The following is an 18188-nucleotide window of genomic DNA, read 5'->3' on the forward strand; positions in this document are numbered from 1 at the left end:
GGTGTGTGTGCGCGCGTCTACTTAGTAGTCTACCCAGAAGCCCCTCATCCCTATTTAAGATTTGTGGAGTACCTCCACACACACACACACACAACACAAGTGGTTTCCTAGATGAATGAAAACCTGCTTGTTTAACATGTTCTCATATTTGTATGTCTCAATTTAGTTTGTTTGAATCTGTTGTGACTTTTTTTTTCTTTTTTTTTCGGTTTTTATTTTCATGGTTTTAAACCATTTTCATGGTTTTTTTTGTTGGAGAGTACTAAGTGAGGAGAACACGACTGTGTAGTTCTTTCCCAGGTATGGTAAATAAATGCGCCACTGGTAGGCGCCAGTGGACACGATTTGACTTGAACTAACGGTCTCATGGCATTCTCTCCCCTCAGCTCAGAGAAACACAATCACTCTTTTAAAAAGAGCGAACACTGACTTATCTTTAAGCCTCTGTTTCTGGAGAGTCAGTTGTATTTTACCTGCACATACAGATCACTCGCAAGCTCAGAACTTAAGAGTACGGATTTGTTCAGGGTAACCCTTTTTCATCTTGCTCTCGCCCACTTACTTTTACTACATATCTTCACTCCCTGTTTTGTTTGCCTTTTTCTCTACCCCCTTCCCCTCGCTTTCTGTCTCTAGTGAGTTCGTGAAGTCTGAATATGAACTAACTATGTTGTTGTTTTGTGCTTTTCATCCACAGGCTCGGAGGCATCATATCTTCCTACAAAATAGTCCCAGATGAGATCGACGAGATTAAGGTGAAGATCTCCTCCCTCCTTTATTTATCTCTCTCTCTCGCTCTCTCGCTCTCTTTTTTTAACTGCATGCTGCCCATTAGAGCCCACCGCAGGCTGTAGTTCAAAGGTGACACCATTTTGTATTCTCACATGTATTCTCTCTCACTACATGAAACAACTGTTGTGGTTTGAAACACCTATCTTGGAAGTTGTTCCACACAATGGGTGCATCTCAATTGTCTTTCAATGATGCCTCGCATCCTCTCTCTCCTTGCCTCCTTCTCAAAAGACAGAGGTCTGATCTTCTCCAATGTGTTTTGAGAAAGAGGAGAGGACATGAGGAATCAAGGAAAGACTTGAGATTCACCCAGTGCTTTAGAGATTCACCCGCCTCTGTTGTCTATATGATTGACACTGCTTCCAGCCAATAGGCTGGTAATTTCTGTGATTTACGCTGCTGCCAGCCAATAGCCTGTCTCTCTTCTCTGTTTCCTCAGGAGACATTGGTGGACTGGTGTGATGAGAAAGAGCTGAACCTGATCCTGACCACAGGGGGTACAGGCTTCGCCCCTCGTGATGTCACTCCCGAGGTACATGGGGACCCCAAAGTTTGTGTTTGTGTCCATGTGAGTGTGGATGAGTGTCGACCCTAGATGTAGTGTAAGCCGATGTAGCTGTGATTGCACGTCTGTGTGTTGGTTGGCACCTGCATGCATGGTCAGTGTGCATGTTTATGTGTGTATTGTGTTTGTCAAACTGTAGATTGTCTTATGCTTTGTCAGGTTTGTCACATTACAGATAAATTAAACATTTTGTTTCATTCTGTTATAATTCCATATGATACATCTTGCATATTTTGAAAATGTGTGTATGAGTGTCATATTTTATGGTTGTTGTGTGTGTGTGTGTGTGAGAGAAAGCGCGGGATTGCTGCTGGCTGTGAATGTTGTTTCTCTCTCTTTCTCTCCCCTCCTCTCTCTCCTCTCTTCCTTTGATCCGTCCTCTCTTTCTCTACTAATGTGCATGTTTGAAGTAGCATTCAACTTGAGAACACACAACGTCACTATTCTTAAATCAATTCCCCCCCCCTCCGCTGGGATAGAACTAACAGGGGCTGCCAGAGGGCATTTCTCCCTAGGGGATTGAGGGGTTAACAGGGGGTTACTTACACACACACACACAGGTGAAGAGGGTTTGAGCTAAAGAAAGAAACATCAGAGATGAAAGGAATCACTGTTCTAAAGATGTCAACATGTTATCTGCCTGTTCTGCCTGCTCATTGGAGTAGCTACCCTAATCACAAGGGTTCAAGTGGATGTGGCAGTTGTATACTTAAGCAATAAGGTACGAGGGAGTGTGATATATGGCTAATATACCACGGCTAAGGGCTGTTCTTATGCACAACTCAAAACGGAATGCCTGGATACAACCCTTTTTTTTTTTTTACCTTTATTTAACCAGGCAAGTCAGTTAAGAACAAATTCTTATTTTCAATGACTGCCTGTCTTTATTGGGTTAACTGCCTGTTCAGGGGCAGAACGCCGTGGTATATTGGCCACAAACCCCTGAGGTGCCTTATTGGTGTTATAAACTGGTTACCAACGTAATTAGAGCAGTAAAAATACATGTTTTGTCATACCCGTGGTATGATCTAGTCTGATATACCACAGCTGTCAGCCAATCAGCATTCAGGGCTCAAACCACCCAGTTTATAATACAGTAGCTGTTGCTTGTTGCTAACCCTGTTATACTGTGGGGGCACGTTATGTGGAGTGTAAGCAGGTGATGACAACTGTACTATGCACTGTCTGTGCCGTATAGTAAAGTAATTATGTGTGTCCCCCTCCCACTTTCTCCGTCCCTTGCTCCCTCCCCATGCCGCAGGCCACCAGAGAGGTGATAGAGCGTGAGGCCCCAGGGATGGCGCTGGCTATGCTGATGGGCTCGCTTCAGGTCACACCTCTGGGCATGCTCTCCAGGCCTGTCTGTGGAATCCGAGGGAAAACCCTCATCATTAACCTACCTGGTAGCAAGAAGGGCTCACAGGTGAGATTTGATGTGTGCGCGTTCAAGTTTTTATTTGTCACATGAACAAGTACAGCGAAATGCTTAACTTGCCCAACCCAACAGTTCGGTATTCAGTATCAAAAAAGTATAAGAAATAAGAGGAGAAGCTATATACAGGGTCAGTACCAAATGTGCAGGGATACTGGAGTACCGAGGTAGATATGTGCAGAGACTAGGAGAAAGTGACTGGTAACAGGATAAATAATCATCCTAGTTTTGTCAACAGCATAAGTGGTGGGTGGAGTGTGTGCGTAGTGCGTGTGTCATGATGTCCCAGATGTGCTCAATTGGATTCAGGTCTGGGGAACGGGCGGGCCAATCCATAGCATCAATGCCTTCCTCTTGCAGGAACTGCTGACACACTCCAGCCACATGAGGTCTAGCATTGTCTTGCATTAGGAGGAACCCAGGGCCAACCGCACCAGCATATGGTCTCACAAGGGGTCTGAGGATCTCATCTCGGTACCTAATGGCAGGCAGGCTACCTCTGGCGAGCACATGGAGGGCTGTGCAGCCCCCCAAATAAATGCCACCCCACACCATGACTGACACACCGCCAAACCGGTCATGCTGGAGGATGTTGCAGGCAGCAGAACGTTCTCCACGGCGTCTCCAGACTGTCACGTCTGTCACATGTGCTCAGTGTGAACCTGCCTTCATCTGTGAAGAGCACAGGGCGCCAGTGGCGAATACCAAACGTCCTGCACGGTGTTGGGCTGTAAGCACAACCCCCACCTGTGGACGTCGGGCCCTTATACCACCCTCATGGAGTCTGTTTCTGACCGTTTGAGCAGACACATGCACATTTGTGGCCTGCTGGAGGTCACTTTGCAGGGCTCTGGCAGTGCTCCTCCTTGCACAAAGGCGGCGGTAGTGGTCCTGCTGCTGGGTTGTTGCCCTCCTACGACCTCCACGTCTCCTGATGTACTGGCCTGTCTCCTGGTAGCGCCTCCATGCTCTGGACACTACGCTGACAGACACAGCAAACCTTCTCGCCACAGCTCGCATTGATGTGTCATCCTGGATGAGCTGCACTACCTGAGCCACTTGTGTGGGTTGTAGACTCCGTCTCATGCTACCACTAGAGTGAAAGCACCGCCAGCATTCAAAAGTGACCAAAACATCAGCCAGGAAGCATAGGAACTGAGAAGTGGTCTGTGGTCCCCACCTGCAGAACCACTCCTTTATTGGGGGTGTCTTGCTAATTGCCTATAATTTCCACCTGATGTCTATTCCATTTGCACAACAGCATGTGATATTTATTGTCAATCAGTGTTGCTTCCTAAGTGGACAGTTTGATTTCACAGAAGTGTGATTGACCTGCAGTTACATTGTGTTCTTTAAGTGTTCCCTTTATTTTTTTGAGCAGTGTATATGCAAACAGGAGTATGCACACGAGTGTGTGTATGTCTGTGTCCCTCTGAGTGTGTGTGTGTGCACGTGCAATACACCTGCTGTGTATTACTCTCCCTGACCTCTAACCCCAAACGCTCTCCTCCTACAGGAGTGTTTCCAGTTCATCCTGCCCGCTCTGCCCCACGCCATTGACCTGCTGCGTGACGCGGTGGTGAAGGTGAAGGAGGTTCACGATGCCCTGGAGGACCTGCCCTCACCCCCGCCGCCCCTCTCCCCGCCCCTCACCCTCAACAGCGTCGCCTGCACCCAGACAGAGGAGAAGGTGGCACTCTTTAGCACTCCTGTGTTTTTTACATTTATTTCACGGTGTAATAATAAGGGGTAGGGGAGAAGGAGGGAGGGATAGAGAGAGATTGGCGTGTTTGTTGTGTTGTAGTTTTTATAAGGTTTAGAGGTTTTTGTTTGTTTGTGTGTGTGGATGGGCGGGTGGATGGTATGAAAGATGGTGATATAACCATCCCACACTTGAGCATACAGGTGCTTGGCTACTGTATGTTAAAAGGTCCATGAAAGGGGGACACCTGAAATATTGCTGTGCCCGAGTGCTTTATTCCTGCCCAATAATCACGTTTTCACTTCACAGAAGACTTCGTAGCAGTACTTCTTTTAATCGTTATATAGCTACTGTAATTGTCTTATCAATTGTTTTGAAGTTTATTTTTATGAAGTACTGCACCTTAAATTGTGGTTTTTCTGCACGAGCTGTTCTTTACTAATGAAGTGAATTATTACTCTAAGGGTGTGCAGTGTGAGGATGATGAAGATGAGAAGATGAAGGACATCGGGGCGGCGTCCACCGAGGACCACCACCACACCCACTCCCACCACCGCCACTCCCATTCCCATGGACACAACTCGCACATCACCGCCGCCGCCATCGCTGCCAAGGTAAACACATTGTGAACACGGTGTGATAATGTGCTCTGCTGGTGGCCATGAGTGTTACATGAAGCACTCTGGGGTAGCGGTAGGAGAAGCCCTGTATCTTAGTTCGTTATATTATGATTAGTGCCATGGTCAGTTTCTCGTATCCTAAAGGCCATCGGAATGAATCATGAGGATTTGAAATGGAGGAGATTAAGCACATAAAGAGGGATCGACCGAGGAGAGGCGGGAGGGAGGGAGGGAGTGAAGGGGAACAGGGGGTGAGTTGGAGGTGAAGAGGAGAAGAGGGAGGGCTGAGGGAAGGATTAGGGAGGAAGAGAGGGATTTGAAGCTCATTAAATGCATGTATTGTCTGTTACATTATTACCCCCCTGTCCCTGTTCACACCGTTACTGCGTTGATCCATTGCCGTTGTGATACGTCACTCATAAATCCACCTCTAAATGTTTGTGTGTTTTGCACGCATGTGTGTATTTGCCTGATTTGTGTGTTCATGTTGTTGTCCCATCCTGTGTTGACCCCGTGAACCATATCCATCATCAGAAGGGGAAACCCCAGCAGCACCATAACCATGCTGTTGTCATGGCAAAAGGTAGCCACTATCAACCTGGCCTGCTATCTGACCTCCCCCCAGCCCCACGTAATTTCACCTGCTTCTGCTCTGGAGACCAGCCGGGAACGGTAAGACCCCTCAGAACCGCCCACCCACCCTCATGTCACACGTCACCCCTACATCACATACTGGTGTACTCTGCACGTCACCTCTTCCATTATTCCTCCCTGCAAAACGCCATAGATGAATCTCAAAAGTGCTCGATCCCGTCCTTTCTCCAACTCCTTCACAGACCCGAGGAAGGGAATCTTGGGAGGGGAGAACGCGAGGAGTCGAGGAGGGACTTTTGAGGTTCACCCCGTCTTGTGTATGTCATGACGTGTGGTGCATCGCTAGGTGGAGCCAAGGCAATGTTATTAGCGCACGCTGGGTTAGCCTGTGTTGCTAATTAGCCGAGTGGGGTTCAGTGCTGGGCTGCCAGTAAAGCTTATTGTCTTAATTAGTGCATCGCTAAGCCCATATCGCTCCAATGGAAACCCACTGTAAATCCCACTGGCCCTCCCAGGGCCCGTTAGCACTGCTCGAATGAGCCGCACGGATCAGTCGCAGATCCACACATCCACAGCAGCAGCCCTGGGGGGAAACTGTGGGCCTGCCAGGCCTGTTTGTCTCCTTGCAGGCTCACAGTGTGTCTACACACGCACACACAGGGTTTAACATGCTTCTGGGGCATTTGTCTACTGATGCTTATAATGTAAATCATGTTGTTATACTTATTAGAAACGTCTGACTTGCCAATTGGGAAAATGATGATCTGGAGTCACCAAAAAACGTAGACTGACTGACCAATCGGTGTGTGCTTTCGAGATGTCTTGTCTCTCTGTGTATAGTAGAGATCCCAGTGCTGTTTGTGCGCACAGCTTTCCTCTCTGCCTGTGTGTAGGAGTCGCAATAACTGTCTAACTTCTCTCCATAGATCCCAGACAGCATCATCTCCAGGGGTGTACAGGTTCTTCCCAGAGACACAGCCTCTCTGAGCACCACACCCTCTGAGTCGCCACGCGCCCAGGCCACCTCGCGCCTCTCCACTGCCTCCTGCCCCACACCCAAAGTAAGACGCATCCTGTGCCCTATACTTACACCTACCCCACTGCCCATCCATCTGTCCCCCTTGTACCCTATACTCACCCAGCCTCACCCAGTCCTCTCATCTCCTAACCCTTCCTCCCTCCCTCTACCTCGCTGCCTCCCCCTTGCTCTGTCCCACCAATGCTGGGAGGTGAAGGCATATTGCTCCTCAACTCTCTCCCTCTCCTCCATGGTTTCAGGGGCGGTCCTCTTGGATCCCTATGGTTCCGTAACTCTGAGATCATGTTCAGAATGTTGTCTGTTGATTGGTTGGAATGATAGGCTCCTCCCCTTGACCTCAATTCCATCCTATCTCCATGCTTCGCTTTAGAATTCTAACATTTCATTTCTTGAACGCAGAAACGTCCTGCGATTGGTCAGATCAATGACCTCTGGCGGAGTGTCCCACTTAATGATTTGATTGACAGGTGTCATGTCTATCTGTGTCCAACTGCACTGTGACTCTGTGGAAACAAAGAAACCAACCAAAGACTTGACATGCATGGTGCTGCTGCTGTTTTCATGTCCTAACGCTAACCCCCCCAATTGAGGTGCCTTGCCGAGGTAATACGTGATCAAAACTCTTCCTTTATGCTTCCAGTGATGATTAATGACTTTATATTGGGCTGCGGATTGGTTCAGGTGTTTCTGGGTCTTGTCTGCTTAGTTTAGATCACTTACACGTGATCTTACTCATTACACACCATGTTTGTAGTGATAATGAATGGGCTTAATGTGTATAGTGCTCCAACTCTGGGGGAGTTGCTACTTCAGGAGTTTTGGGGTTTGTCTGAGTTGCTGCGAAAAGAAAAGATGCCTGCTGAGCTTAGAGAGAGGACGAGTGGTAGGGGTTCCGGGGGGGGGTGTAACTTGACTAGATCAGACTGGTTGGCAGACTTTGTCTTTCAGCACTAAGCCTGTTCTCATCATGTTTTTTAACTGGTAGGCCTGTTCTGTGGATGATTGTGGCTTGCCAGCCTCTGTGATCATACTTTCATCCCATTATAGTGCTTTGATCATAAGGCAATGGGACAGAGTCTGGCTTGAGCTTTTGCTGCGTTTGTCATCCACCTGGTGAGGTGGGGGGGTGTTCCTAGGGAAAGGCTCTATCAAACAAGGGGAGCTTCTTTTTAGTGGTTTGTTTCTGTGCTTGCTGTCATGTTTCTTTGAGTGCCCTTCCCCTCTCCTTCACAGCCCCATAAGGCCGCATCAACTGGGTAAGAAAGAGTGTGTGCTTGCAACAAGATCTCAGTTTCCCTTAGAAATTCGACGTATTATAGATGAATGTCTATTTGTAACGCATTCATTCTTTGTGGTTTCAGGGTTAATTCTGCGTGGTTACAGGGTTAAAACAGAAACGACTCAAAGGGTTAAGTTTAGGTATTAATTCTGAGTGGAAAAGGTTTGTGATATATGGCCTGGGGAAGGCTTAAAACAAACAAATTAAAAACGACACCCTATTACCATCAGGTATCATCAGTATTCTTGCGGCTTGCTAAAGCAGTGGTCTAAGCAGCACGCTCCGGCTCCGAGCATCACGAGTTTACTCCCAGTGTTGGACAATATATATATATTTTTTTAGGTATATATCGACTTTCTCAGGACCTTTTCAAACGTCCGAGATCGCAGTGTGTTTCTAGTGATCAATCTTGTGTGTGTGCCCCATGCAAAGCAGTCCTCAACCTGCATCAATAATCCCTATAAATGTAAATGGAGTGCAGTTGTTGATTGAGCCGATGCAGATAGGCAGAAGCATAGAGAGGCAGAGACTGAGAGAGCTATGCAGCACCAGGCTGCATCAACAGTCTAAGCCCATAGTGTGTCGTGGAAATAATTATTATGTTATCCACAGCACCCTCTGTTGGGGAAAGTGTGTACTGTACCTTATGGTTGGTTATTTAGCAAAAAAAACGACGCGTGTGCAACTATGGGGCAAAACAGACGGCGTTGGCTTAGATAGTTTACATCTTGTCAACAATGTTTAGTCTCCAAATGTTTATTGAAAACGTAAGTGCACAATGAGTCCTTGTCTCTCAAAATACACTGTTACAGTTGTGGGTTAGCTAGCTAGTGAATTATTTATTAGCATTGACATGACATTTAAAAAAAAAAAAAAATGTATTTCACCTTCATTTAACCAAGTAGGCTAGTTGAGAACAAGTTCTCATTTACAACTGCGACCTGGCCAAGATAAAGCAAAACATGGAATAGACATACAGTGGGGCAAAAAAGTATTTAGTCAGCCACCAATAGTGCAAGTTCTCCCACTTAAAAAGATGAGAGGCCTGTAATTTTCATCATAGGTACACTTCAACTATGACAGACAAAATGAGAAAAAAAATCACATTGTAGGATTTTGAATGAATTTATTTGCAAATTATGGTGGAAAATAAGTATTTGGTCAATAACAAAAGTTTATCTCAATACTTTGTTATATACCCTTTGTTGGCAATGACAGAGGTCAAACGTTTTCTGTAAGTCTTCACAAGGTTTTCACACACTGTTGCTGGTATTTTGGCCCATTCCTCCATGCAGATCTCCTCTAGAGCAGTGATGTTTTGGGGCTGTTGCTGGGCAACACGGACTTTCAACTCCCTCCGGGCGGTGTGTTTGGGATCATTGTCATGCTGAAAGATCCAGCCACGTTTCATCTTCAATGCCCTTGCTGATGGAAGGAGGTTTTCACTCAAAATCTCACGATACATGGCCCCATTCATTCTTTCCTTTACACGGATCAGTGGTCCTGGTCCCTTTGCAGAAAACCAGCCCCAAAGCATGATGTTTCCACCCCCATGCTTCACAGTAGGCATGGTGTTCTTTGGATGCAACTCAGCATTCTTTGTCCTCCAAACACGACGAGTTGAGTTTTTACCAAAAAGTTATATTTTGGTTTCATCTGACCATATGACATTCTCCCAATCCTCTTCTGGATCATCCAAATGCTCTCTAGCAAACTTCAGACGGGCCTGGACATGTATTGGCTTAAGCAGGATTTGAGTCCCTGGTGGCGTAGTGTGTTACTGATGGTAGGCTTTGTTACTTTGGTCCCAGCTCTCTGCAGGTCATTCACTAGGTCCCCCCGTGTGGTTCTGGGATTTTTGCTCACCGTTCTTGTGATCATTTTGACCCCACGGGGTGAGATCTTGCGTGGAGCCCCAGATCGAGGGAGATTATCAGTGGTCTTGTATGTCTTCCATTTCCTAATAATTGCTCCCACAGTTGATTTCTTCAAACCAAGCTGCTTACCTATTGCAGATTCAGTCTTCCCAGCCTGGTGCAGTTCTACAATTTTGTTTCTGGTGTCCTTTGACAGCTCTTTGGTCTTGGCCATAGTGGAGTTTGGAGTGACTCTTTGAGGTTGTGGACCGGTGTCTTTTATACTGATAACAAGTTCAAACAGGTGCCATTAATACAGTTAACGAGTGCAGGACAGAGGAGCCTCTTAAAGAAGAAGTTACAGGTCTGTGAGAGCCAGAAATCCTGCTTGTTTGTAGGTGACCAAATACTTATTTTCCACCATAATTTGCAAATAAATTCATAAAAAATCCTACAATGTGATTTTCTAGATTTTTTTTCTCATTTTGTCTGTCATAGTTGAAGTGTACCTATGATGAAAATTACAGGCCTCATCTTTTGAAGTGGGAGAACTTGCACAATTGGTGGCTGACTAAATACGTTTTTGCCCCACTGTATATAAACAAACTCAGCAAAAAAAGGAACGTCCTCTCACTGTCAACTGCATTTATTTTAAATATTTGTATGAACATAAGATTCATCAACTGAGACATAAACTTAACAAGTTCCACAGACATGTAACTAACAGAAATGGAGTAATGTGTCCCTGGTCAAAATCAAAAGTAACAGTCAGTATCTGGTGTGGCAACAGCTGCATTAAGTACTGCAGTGCATCCTCTTCATGGACTGCACCAGATTTGCAGGTTCTTGCTGTGAGATGTTACCCTGCTCTTCCACCAAGGTACCTGCATGTTCCCGGACATTTCTGGGGGGAATGGCCCTAGCCCTCACCCTCCGATCGAACAGGTCCCAGACATGCTCAATGGGATTGAGATCCGGGCTCTTCGCTGGCCATGGCAGAACAATGACATTCCTGTCTTGCAGGAAATCACGCACAGAACGAGCAGAATGGCTGGTGGCATTGTCATGTCAGGATGAGCCTGCAGGAAGGGTACCACATGAGGGAGGAGGATGTTTTCCCTGTAATGCACAGTGTTGAGCTTGCCTGCAATGACGACAAGCTCAGTCAAATGATGCTATTACACACCGCCCCAGACCATGACGGACCCTCCACCTCCAAATCGATCCCGCTCCAGATTACAGGGCTCGGTGTAACGCCCATTCCTTCAACGATAAATGAGAATCAAACATCACCCCCGGTGAGACTAAACCGTGACTCGTCATTGAAGAGCACTTTTTAACAGTCCTGTCTGGCGCAGCGACGGTGGATTTGTTTACATAGGTGACATTGTTGCCGGTGATGTCTGGTGAGGACCTGCCTTACAACAGGCCTACAAGCCCTCAGTCCAGCCTCTCAGCCTATTGCGGACAGTCTGAGCACTGATGGAGGGATTGTGAATTCCTGGTGTAACTCGGGCAGTTGTTGTTGCCATCCTGTACCTGTGATGTTCGGATGTACCGATCCTGTGCAGGTGTTACACGTGGTCTGCCACTGTGAGGACGATCAGCTGTCCGTTTTGTCTCCCTGTAGCGCTGTCTTAGGTGTCTTACAGTACGGACATTGCAATTTATTGCCCTGGCCACATCTGCAGTCCTCATGCCTCCTTGCAGCATGCCTAAGGCACGTTCACACAGATGAGCAGGGACCCTGGGCATCTTTCTTTTTGTGTTTTTCAGAGTCAGTAGAAAGGCCTCTTTAGTGTTATAAGTTTTCATAACTGTGACTTTAATTGCCTACCGTCTGTAAGCTGTTAGTGTCTTAACGACCGTTCCACAGGTGCATGTTTATTAATTGTTTATGGTTCATTGAACAAGCAGGGGAAACAGTGTTTAAACCCTTTACAATGAAGATCTGTGAAGTTATTTGGATTTTTACGAATTATCTTTCTTTTTGCTGAGTTTATATACACAGTACCAGTCAATTGTTTGGACACAGCTACTCATTCCATGGTTTTTCTTAGTGTTTTACTCTATTCTACATTTTAGAATAATAGTGAAGACAAACTATAAATTAACACACGTGGGATCATGTAGTAACCAGAAAAGTGTTAAAACAAAGCTATGAGGTAGTCACCTGGAATGCATTTCAATTAACAGGTGTGCCTTGTTAAAAGTTAAGCCACCCTTTGCCTTGACAGCTTTGCACACTCTTGACATTCTCTCAACCAGCTTCACGAGGAATGCTTTTCCAACAGTCTTGAAGGACTTCCCACATATGCTGAGTACTTGTTGGCTGTGGTCCAACTCATTCCAAACCATCTCAATCTGGGTTGAGTTTGTGTGATCGTGGAGGCCAGGTCATCTGATGCAGCACCATCACTCTCCTTCTTGGTCAAATAGCCCTTACACAGCCTGGAGGTGTGTTTGGGGTCACTGTCCTGTTGAAAAACAAATGACAGACCCATTAAGCGAAAACTAGATGGAATGGCATATCACCGCAGAATGCTGTGGTAGCCATGCTGGTTAAGTGTGCCTTGAATTCTAAATAAATCAGACTGTGTCAGCAGCAAAGCACCATCACATCTCCTCCTCCGTGCTTCTCGGTGGGAACCACACATGCGGAGATCATCTGTTCACATACTCTGCATCTCACAAAGACATGGCAGTAGGAACCAAAAATAATGTCAAGTTTAGACTCATCAGAACAAAGGACAGTTTCTTTGCAGCAATTCCACCAAGGAGGCCTGACTCACACAGTTGATGTTGAGATGTGTCTGTTAGTTGAACTCTGAAGCATTTATTTGGCTGCAATTTCTGAGGCTGGTAACTCTTATGAACTTATCCTCTGCAGCAGAGTTAACTCTGGGTTTTCCTTTCCTGTGGCGGTCCTCATGAGAGCCAGTTTCATCATAGCACTTGAAGAAACGTTCAAAGTTCTTGACATTTTCTGCATTGACTGACCTTCATGTCTTAAAGTAATGGAGTCATCTCTTTGCTTATTTGAGCTGTTCTTGCCATAATATGGACTTGGTCTTTTACCAAATATTTTGTATACACCCCTACCTTGTCACAACACAATGGATTGGCTCAAACTCATTAAGAAGGAAAGATATTCCACAAATGAACTTTTAACAAGAAGCACCTGTTAGTCACCTGGAATGCATTTTAATTATCTCATGAAGCTGGATTACCAAGAGTGTGCAAAACTGTCAAAGGCAAAGGGTAGCTACTTAAGAATATAAAATATATTTAGATTTTTTTGGTTAGTACATGATTCCATGTGTTATTTCATAGTTTTGATGTTTTCAATATTATTCTACAATGTAGAAAATGGTAAGAAGTAAAGAACCCCTTTAATGAGTACGTGTGTCCAAACTTGAGACTGATACTGTATTTATACCCCTTGACTTATTGCACATTGTTTATGTTACAGCCTGAATTGAAACTGGATTCAATAGATTTCTTTCTATTTTTATTCACACCCCTGAGTGAAAACTTTGTAGAAGCACCTTTGGTAGCGATCACAGCTGAGTCTTTCTGGGTAAGTGTCTAAGGGCGATTGGATTGTAGAACATTGCCTATTATTCTTTTCAAAATTCTTCAAGCTTCTGTCAAATTGGTTGTTGATCTTTGCTAGAAAACCATTTGTAGTTCTTGCCATAGATTTTCAAGTAGATTTAAGTCAAAACTGTAACTCGGCCTCTCGAACAGACTTCTTTTAAAAATAAAAATGCATCTTCTCTTTTAGCCAGGTAAAGACTTTCTTTTTTTATATGCATTCTCTCTCTTATAGGGGAAGGAGAATATGTCATTAGTACCGTCAGCTGTGCTTAATTGCCACTGGTTACCTTGTCTCCCATGCCTTGTTGGGCTACTATCTGTGAGCCCAGCCTATCCTGTTATCCCTAAGAAGGCCCGGGGTCGAGGCCAGTCACGAATTGCCTGTGGGCGTATTTTCCCATTCCCCACGGTGTACCCCAGGTATTCTGCTTCGGACAGGCCCAGGCAGCATCTATTTGGATTGGCTGTCAATCCTGTGGCTTCCAAACTCACGAGCACCGCCTGTAATTGCAGGAGGTGACTATCCCAGTCCTCGCTGTGGATGACCACATCGTCTATGTACGCCACTGCATACTCTTGATGTGGCCGTAGAATGGCATCCATGAGGCGTTGGAAAGTTGCAGCAGCACCATGCAGTCTGAAGGGCATCCTCACATACTGGAAAAGCCCCTCTGGGGTGGCGAAGGCAGTCTTTGGGCGATCCTCCGGAGCCACCGGCACTTGCCAATATCCCTTCGTCAAATCCAGGGTGGTGATGAACTTGGCCTTTCCTAAGCGCTCCAAGTGTTCATCCACGCGGGGCATGGGATACGCATCGAATGTGGAGATGGCATTCACGTCCCTAAAGTCGTTGCAGAGTCTCATACTACCATCGGATTTGGTGACCAGGACTATGGAACTGGACCACTCACTCGTCGATGGCTCGATCACGCCCATCCTCAACATCTCCCTTACCTCTTTCTTAGCGATGACTCGGCGAGCCTCAGGAATCCTGTAAGGGCGGGTATGCACCTTCTTGCCGGGTTCCGTGTGGATATGGTGGAACAGGACATCTGTTTGTCCTGGGAATGGAGAGAATATTCGACCAAAGTTCATAATCAGCTTGTCTAGCTGTCTTGACTGCTCCGGTAGGAGAGTTTGGCCACGGCGCACCTGTGGTAGAGCTTCCTCTTTTCCTTTGCCCTCCAGGGCCATCAAAGCCACCTCCTCCTCTCGTTCATGTTACGTCTTCAACAGGTTTATGTGATAGAGTTGGACCTTGTTCCTCCTATGAGGTAATTGACCGGTGAGACCCTTTTCATTACCTCGTAGGGCCCCCTCCACTGCGCCAGCAAGCGATGTTCGGCCATGGGCACGAGCACCATCACTTTCTCTCCCACGGTGAACTCACAGGGGGTCGCGGACTTATCATAGGCCCAGCCTTGGGTCCTTTGTGCCTTCTCCATATGCTCCTTGACTATGGGCCACACTGCTGACAGGCGGTGGATCGAAAAGGAGCATGGTTGGGTCTCCCAGGTCTCCTTGGCTAAGTCGAGGATCCCTCGACAGGGTCTACCATAGAGCAATTCAAACGGAGAGAATCCAGTGGATGCCTGGGGTACTTCTCGCAGGGCAAACATTAAGTGTGGGTGTTACGCACGCCTCTATGAAGAGGGAACGCGACACCCTGCTACAACTAAACTCTCCGTGAAGTGAAAAAGGTATGGACTGTAGGTGCGAGTAAGGATGACAACAGACAGAATGTGGTACCGTTTACAAGGACTTTATTCCTTCACACGGTAATATAGGGAAAAGGGGCTGGACGGAACCAAAGCAAAGAAAGTAAATCTCAAAACCTCCCCCTCTCCTATCTTACCTGCCTACCCACTACTTACCTAATTTAGCACCACCTGGTGCCCTAACCAAAATACAGGGGGTGGTCCGCCCAGGTCTTACCTAGTGTGCCTAGACAGCGAATATGCTACGGGTATATGTATGCCCGCGGGCCTCTTGCCTAAGCACTCCCAAGGTGCCTTCCCCTTCTCCCCCTGGGAACAAATGAAACAGAATATTAAACAATTTTCAAACAAACTAACAAACGACATCAAATAAGCTCTGAGCAACAAACTCACAAAATATACCAACTCTCAGCAAAATCAACCTCTAGCAAAATCTCTAGCAAAATCTCAGAAAATCTCTCTACAAAAAGCTCTCCAATGACCTCCCAGCAAATCTCTCTACAAAAAGCTCTCTCTCCTGAACAGAACACTGGCATTTATAGATCTTCAGATGGAATGGGTAATTGGAGACAGCTGTCTTGACGAGGGGGTGGAGTCAGCTCTCCGATTAGCCATGGAGTCGACCAATCAGCTGCTTGAGGGATTTCCGGAGCCATTTTCCTGAAATAAACACATGCACAAACACAAACTACAACACATAAACTGGGGAACGTAAAAGTGGGAGAAGCATGTCCCAGTTTTTCCCGTCTCGGGACACCACTCTTCTCAACATGCTTTTAATCGTTTTGTTCAAGTGTTCACACAACCAGTCTGTTTGAGGGTGAAATATGCTTGTACGTATCTGTTGAACCTGATATAACCGACAAGTCCTTCATCAACCGGGACATGAACGGGGTTCCCTAATCGGTTAAGATCGTCTTGGGGAGGCCCACACGAGAGAACATCAGGAATAACTCCTTGGAAATTCCCTTTGACGACATGTTACGCAGGGGTATGGCCTCCGGGAACTTGGTAGCGTAATCTATAACCACTAGGATGTACTCGTGTCCTCTGGCGGATTTTGGGAGGGGTCCTACGAGGTCCATAGCTATGCGTTCAAAGGGAGTCTCTATGATGGGGAGAGGAATCAAAGGGTTACGTAGGTGCGGCCGTGGAGCTGTACGTTGACATTGATAACACGTCCTACAATACCTGGCCACATCCCGGGTGACCCGGGGCCAATAGAATCTCTGCATGAATCTGTCAATAGTCTTGTCTCGTGCCAGGTGTCCTCCTAGGACGTGGGAATGGGCTAACTGTAGAACGGTATCCCTGTATGGTCTAGGCACCATTAGTAATTCCTGGTTTCCCCCCCTTCATCATACGACCCAGTATAAGAGACCCCGCCTGATTGCATAGTAAGGAAGAGGGGCTCACCTGACCCGTCGACATTCCTCCCGTCGATCACATTCACCTTCCTCATGGCCTCCCTTAGGTTTGGGTCTCTATGCTGCGAGGTGCCGAACTGTCCCTTTAATTCCTGGGGCAGGTCGACCTCGGTAGAGGGATGTGGAGGTTGTTCCCCATCCCCATCAGGGGTGACCGAGGAGAATCCCTTCCAGGTTCCCTCCTCGGATGGAGCTTCAAATATATCCCTTAGCGCCTGGTTGCTCCTTCCTTCCTGCATTGTGTGTAATCCTTCACAGGTGTCTTCATCGGTGGTTTCCTGGAATATCTGTCGTAAACGTTGGGTCGCTATTTCTTCCTCTGCTGCAGAGGACGAGGACGCGGCTACGTCTCCTTGTAGGACTACTACCTCGGGCTTGGATTTTCTCTTCTTTCCTGTCCCCCTTCTTCCCGTGCATAACGTCATCTGCCGAAGCTCCTTATATAGGGGACAGTCTTTCCCGATCAATAATGGCACCTTCAGCTGGGGCACTTTCCCTGCCCTGACTGTACACCTTCCTTTGTGAGAATAGGCAGATTCACAATGGGGTAATAGTGGGTGTCTCCATGGATACAGGATACGGCTACTTTGTCTGGTAGCAGTGTTGCGGAGGTCACCATCCGCTCCTCTACTAACGTAACCATACTTCCCGAGTCGAATGGCTACCACATCTTGTCCTTCGACTCGAACCGGAATCTCTGGGGCTGGGGCTATCTCTGCTAACCAACAGTGTTGATCCTGCCCCCTCAAAACGGGATGTGTGGGAGTAGGCAGTGATGACTCCGTGACCATGGGCTCATCCTTGCTAGGACATTGTGGGGCATAATGGTCGGGAGACTGACATTTATAACACCGACCCTGCTGTGTGGTGGCTGACTTCTCCCACCTCCGGGGGGGCTTGGACGTTTCGGTGGCAGACTCGCCGGGGTGAGTCGTGGTACGGGATTGGAAGCCTCCTTCCGTTCCTCCTTGTCACTTTTTAACAACTCCCCTGTCGACCGATATGTTTCCACCACCTGGGCTATGTCGTCAGCTGACAACGGGTTGGCTTGCCCCATAACCCTTTTTAAGTCACTGGGTAATTCCCTCAATATCTTGTCCACTACGAGTGTCTCTATCACATGTCCTAGTCCCTTTCCAGGTTCTAGCCACTGTTTCGTCAGTCGTATTAATGCGAAGATCTGGGCACGGACGGGTTGATCAGCTGTATAGGTCCATTGATGGAACTTTACGGCCGTATCTCTGGCAGTCAGCTGGTACCGGGGACAGGATCTCGGTTTTTAGTCGCCCATAGTCCGCAGCTTCGCGGGAATCCAGGTCAAAATAGGCTTCCTGAGTCACCCAGGTCAAAAGAGGGGCTAATGCGCTAGCCCATTCTGTGGGCGGCCACTCTTCCAAGTTGGCCGTCCTTTCGAGGGTCATGAGGAAGGCCTCGATATCATCCTCCTTGGAGAGACGAGGTAAGATGGCGTGAGCAGCCGCTCTTGGCTTAACTCTAGGTTCTTCTCGTCGGCTCAGCTGTTGTTGCAGGAGTTCTATGTTTGTCTGCTGTGCCGTGATCAATT

General features: G+C 47.0%; 1 protein-coding gene across 15 annotated transcripts in view; it reads left to right on the forward strand.

The window, feature by feature from the left end:
* LOC115146762 (gephyrin-like) overlaps window positions 1–18188 on the forward strand; it is a 129223-nt gene that overhangs the window by 56364 nt on the left and 54671 nt on the right. For 9 of the 15 annotated variants that reach the window (XM_065004127.1, XM_065004131.1, XM_065004129.1 and 6 more), the window contains exons 3-9: window positions 698–755; window positions 1232–1360; window positions 2619–2780; window positions 4306–4479; window positions 4956–5105; window positions 5646–5783; window positions 6632–6766. In XM_065004127.1, coding sequence (XP_064860199.1) covers window positions 698–755; window positions 1232–1360; window positions 2619–2780; window positions 4306–4479; window positions 4956–5105; window positions 5646–5783; window positions 6632–6766 — 946 coding nt within the window. The remainder of the gene's footprint in view (window positions 1–697; window positions 756–1231; window positions 1361–2618; window positions 2781–4305; window positions 4480–4955; window positions 5106–5645; window positions 5784–6631; window positions 6767–18188) is intronic. The other 6 variants (XM_065004136.1, XM_065004141.1, XM_065004140.1 and 3 more) reach the window with 3 other exon arrangements.

Source organism: Oncorhynchus nerka, linkage group LG18 (assembly GCF_034236695.1).
Source record: "Oncorhynchus nerka isolate Pitt River linkage group LG18, Oner_Uvic_2.0, whole genome shotgun sequence".
NCBI classification, from domain to species: Eukaryota; Metazoa; Chordata; class Actinopteri; order Salmoniformes; family Salmonidae; genus Oncorhynchus; species Oncorhynchus nerka.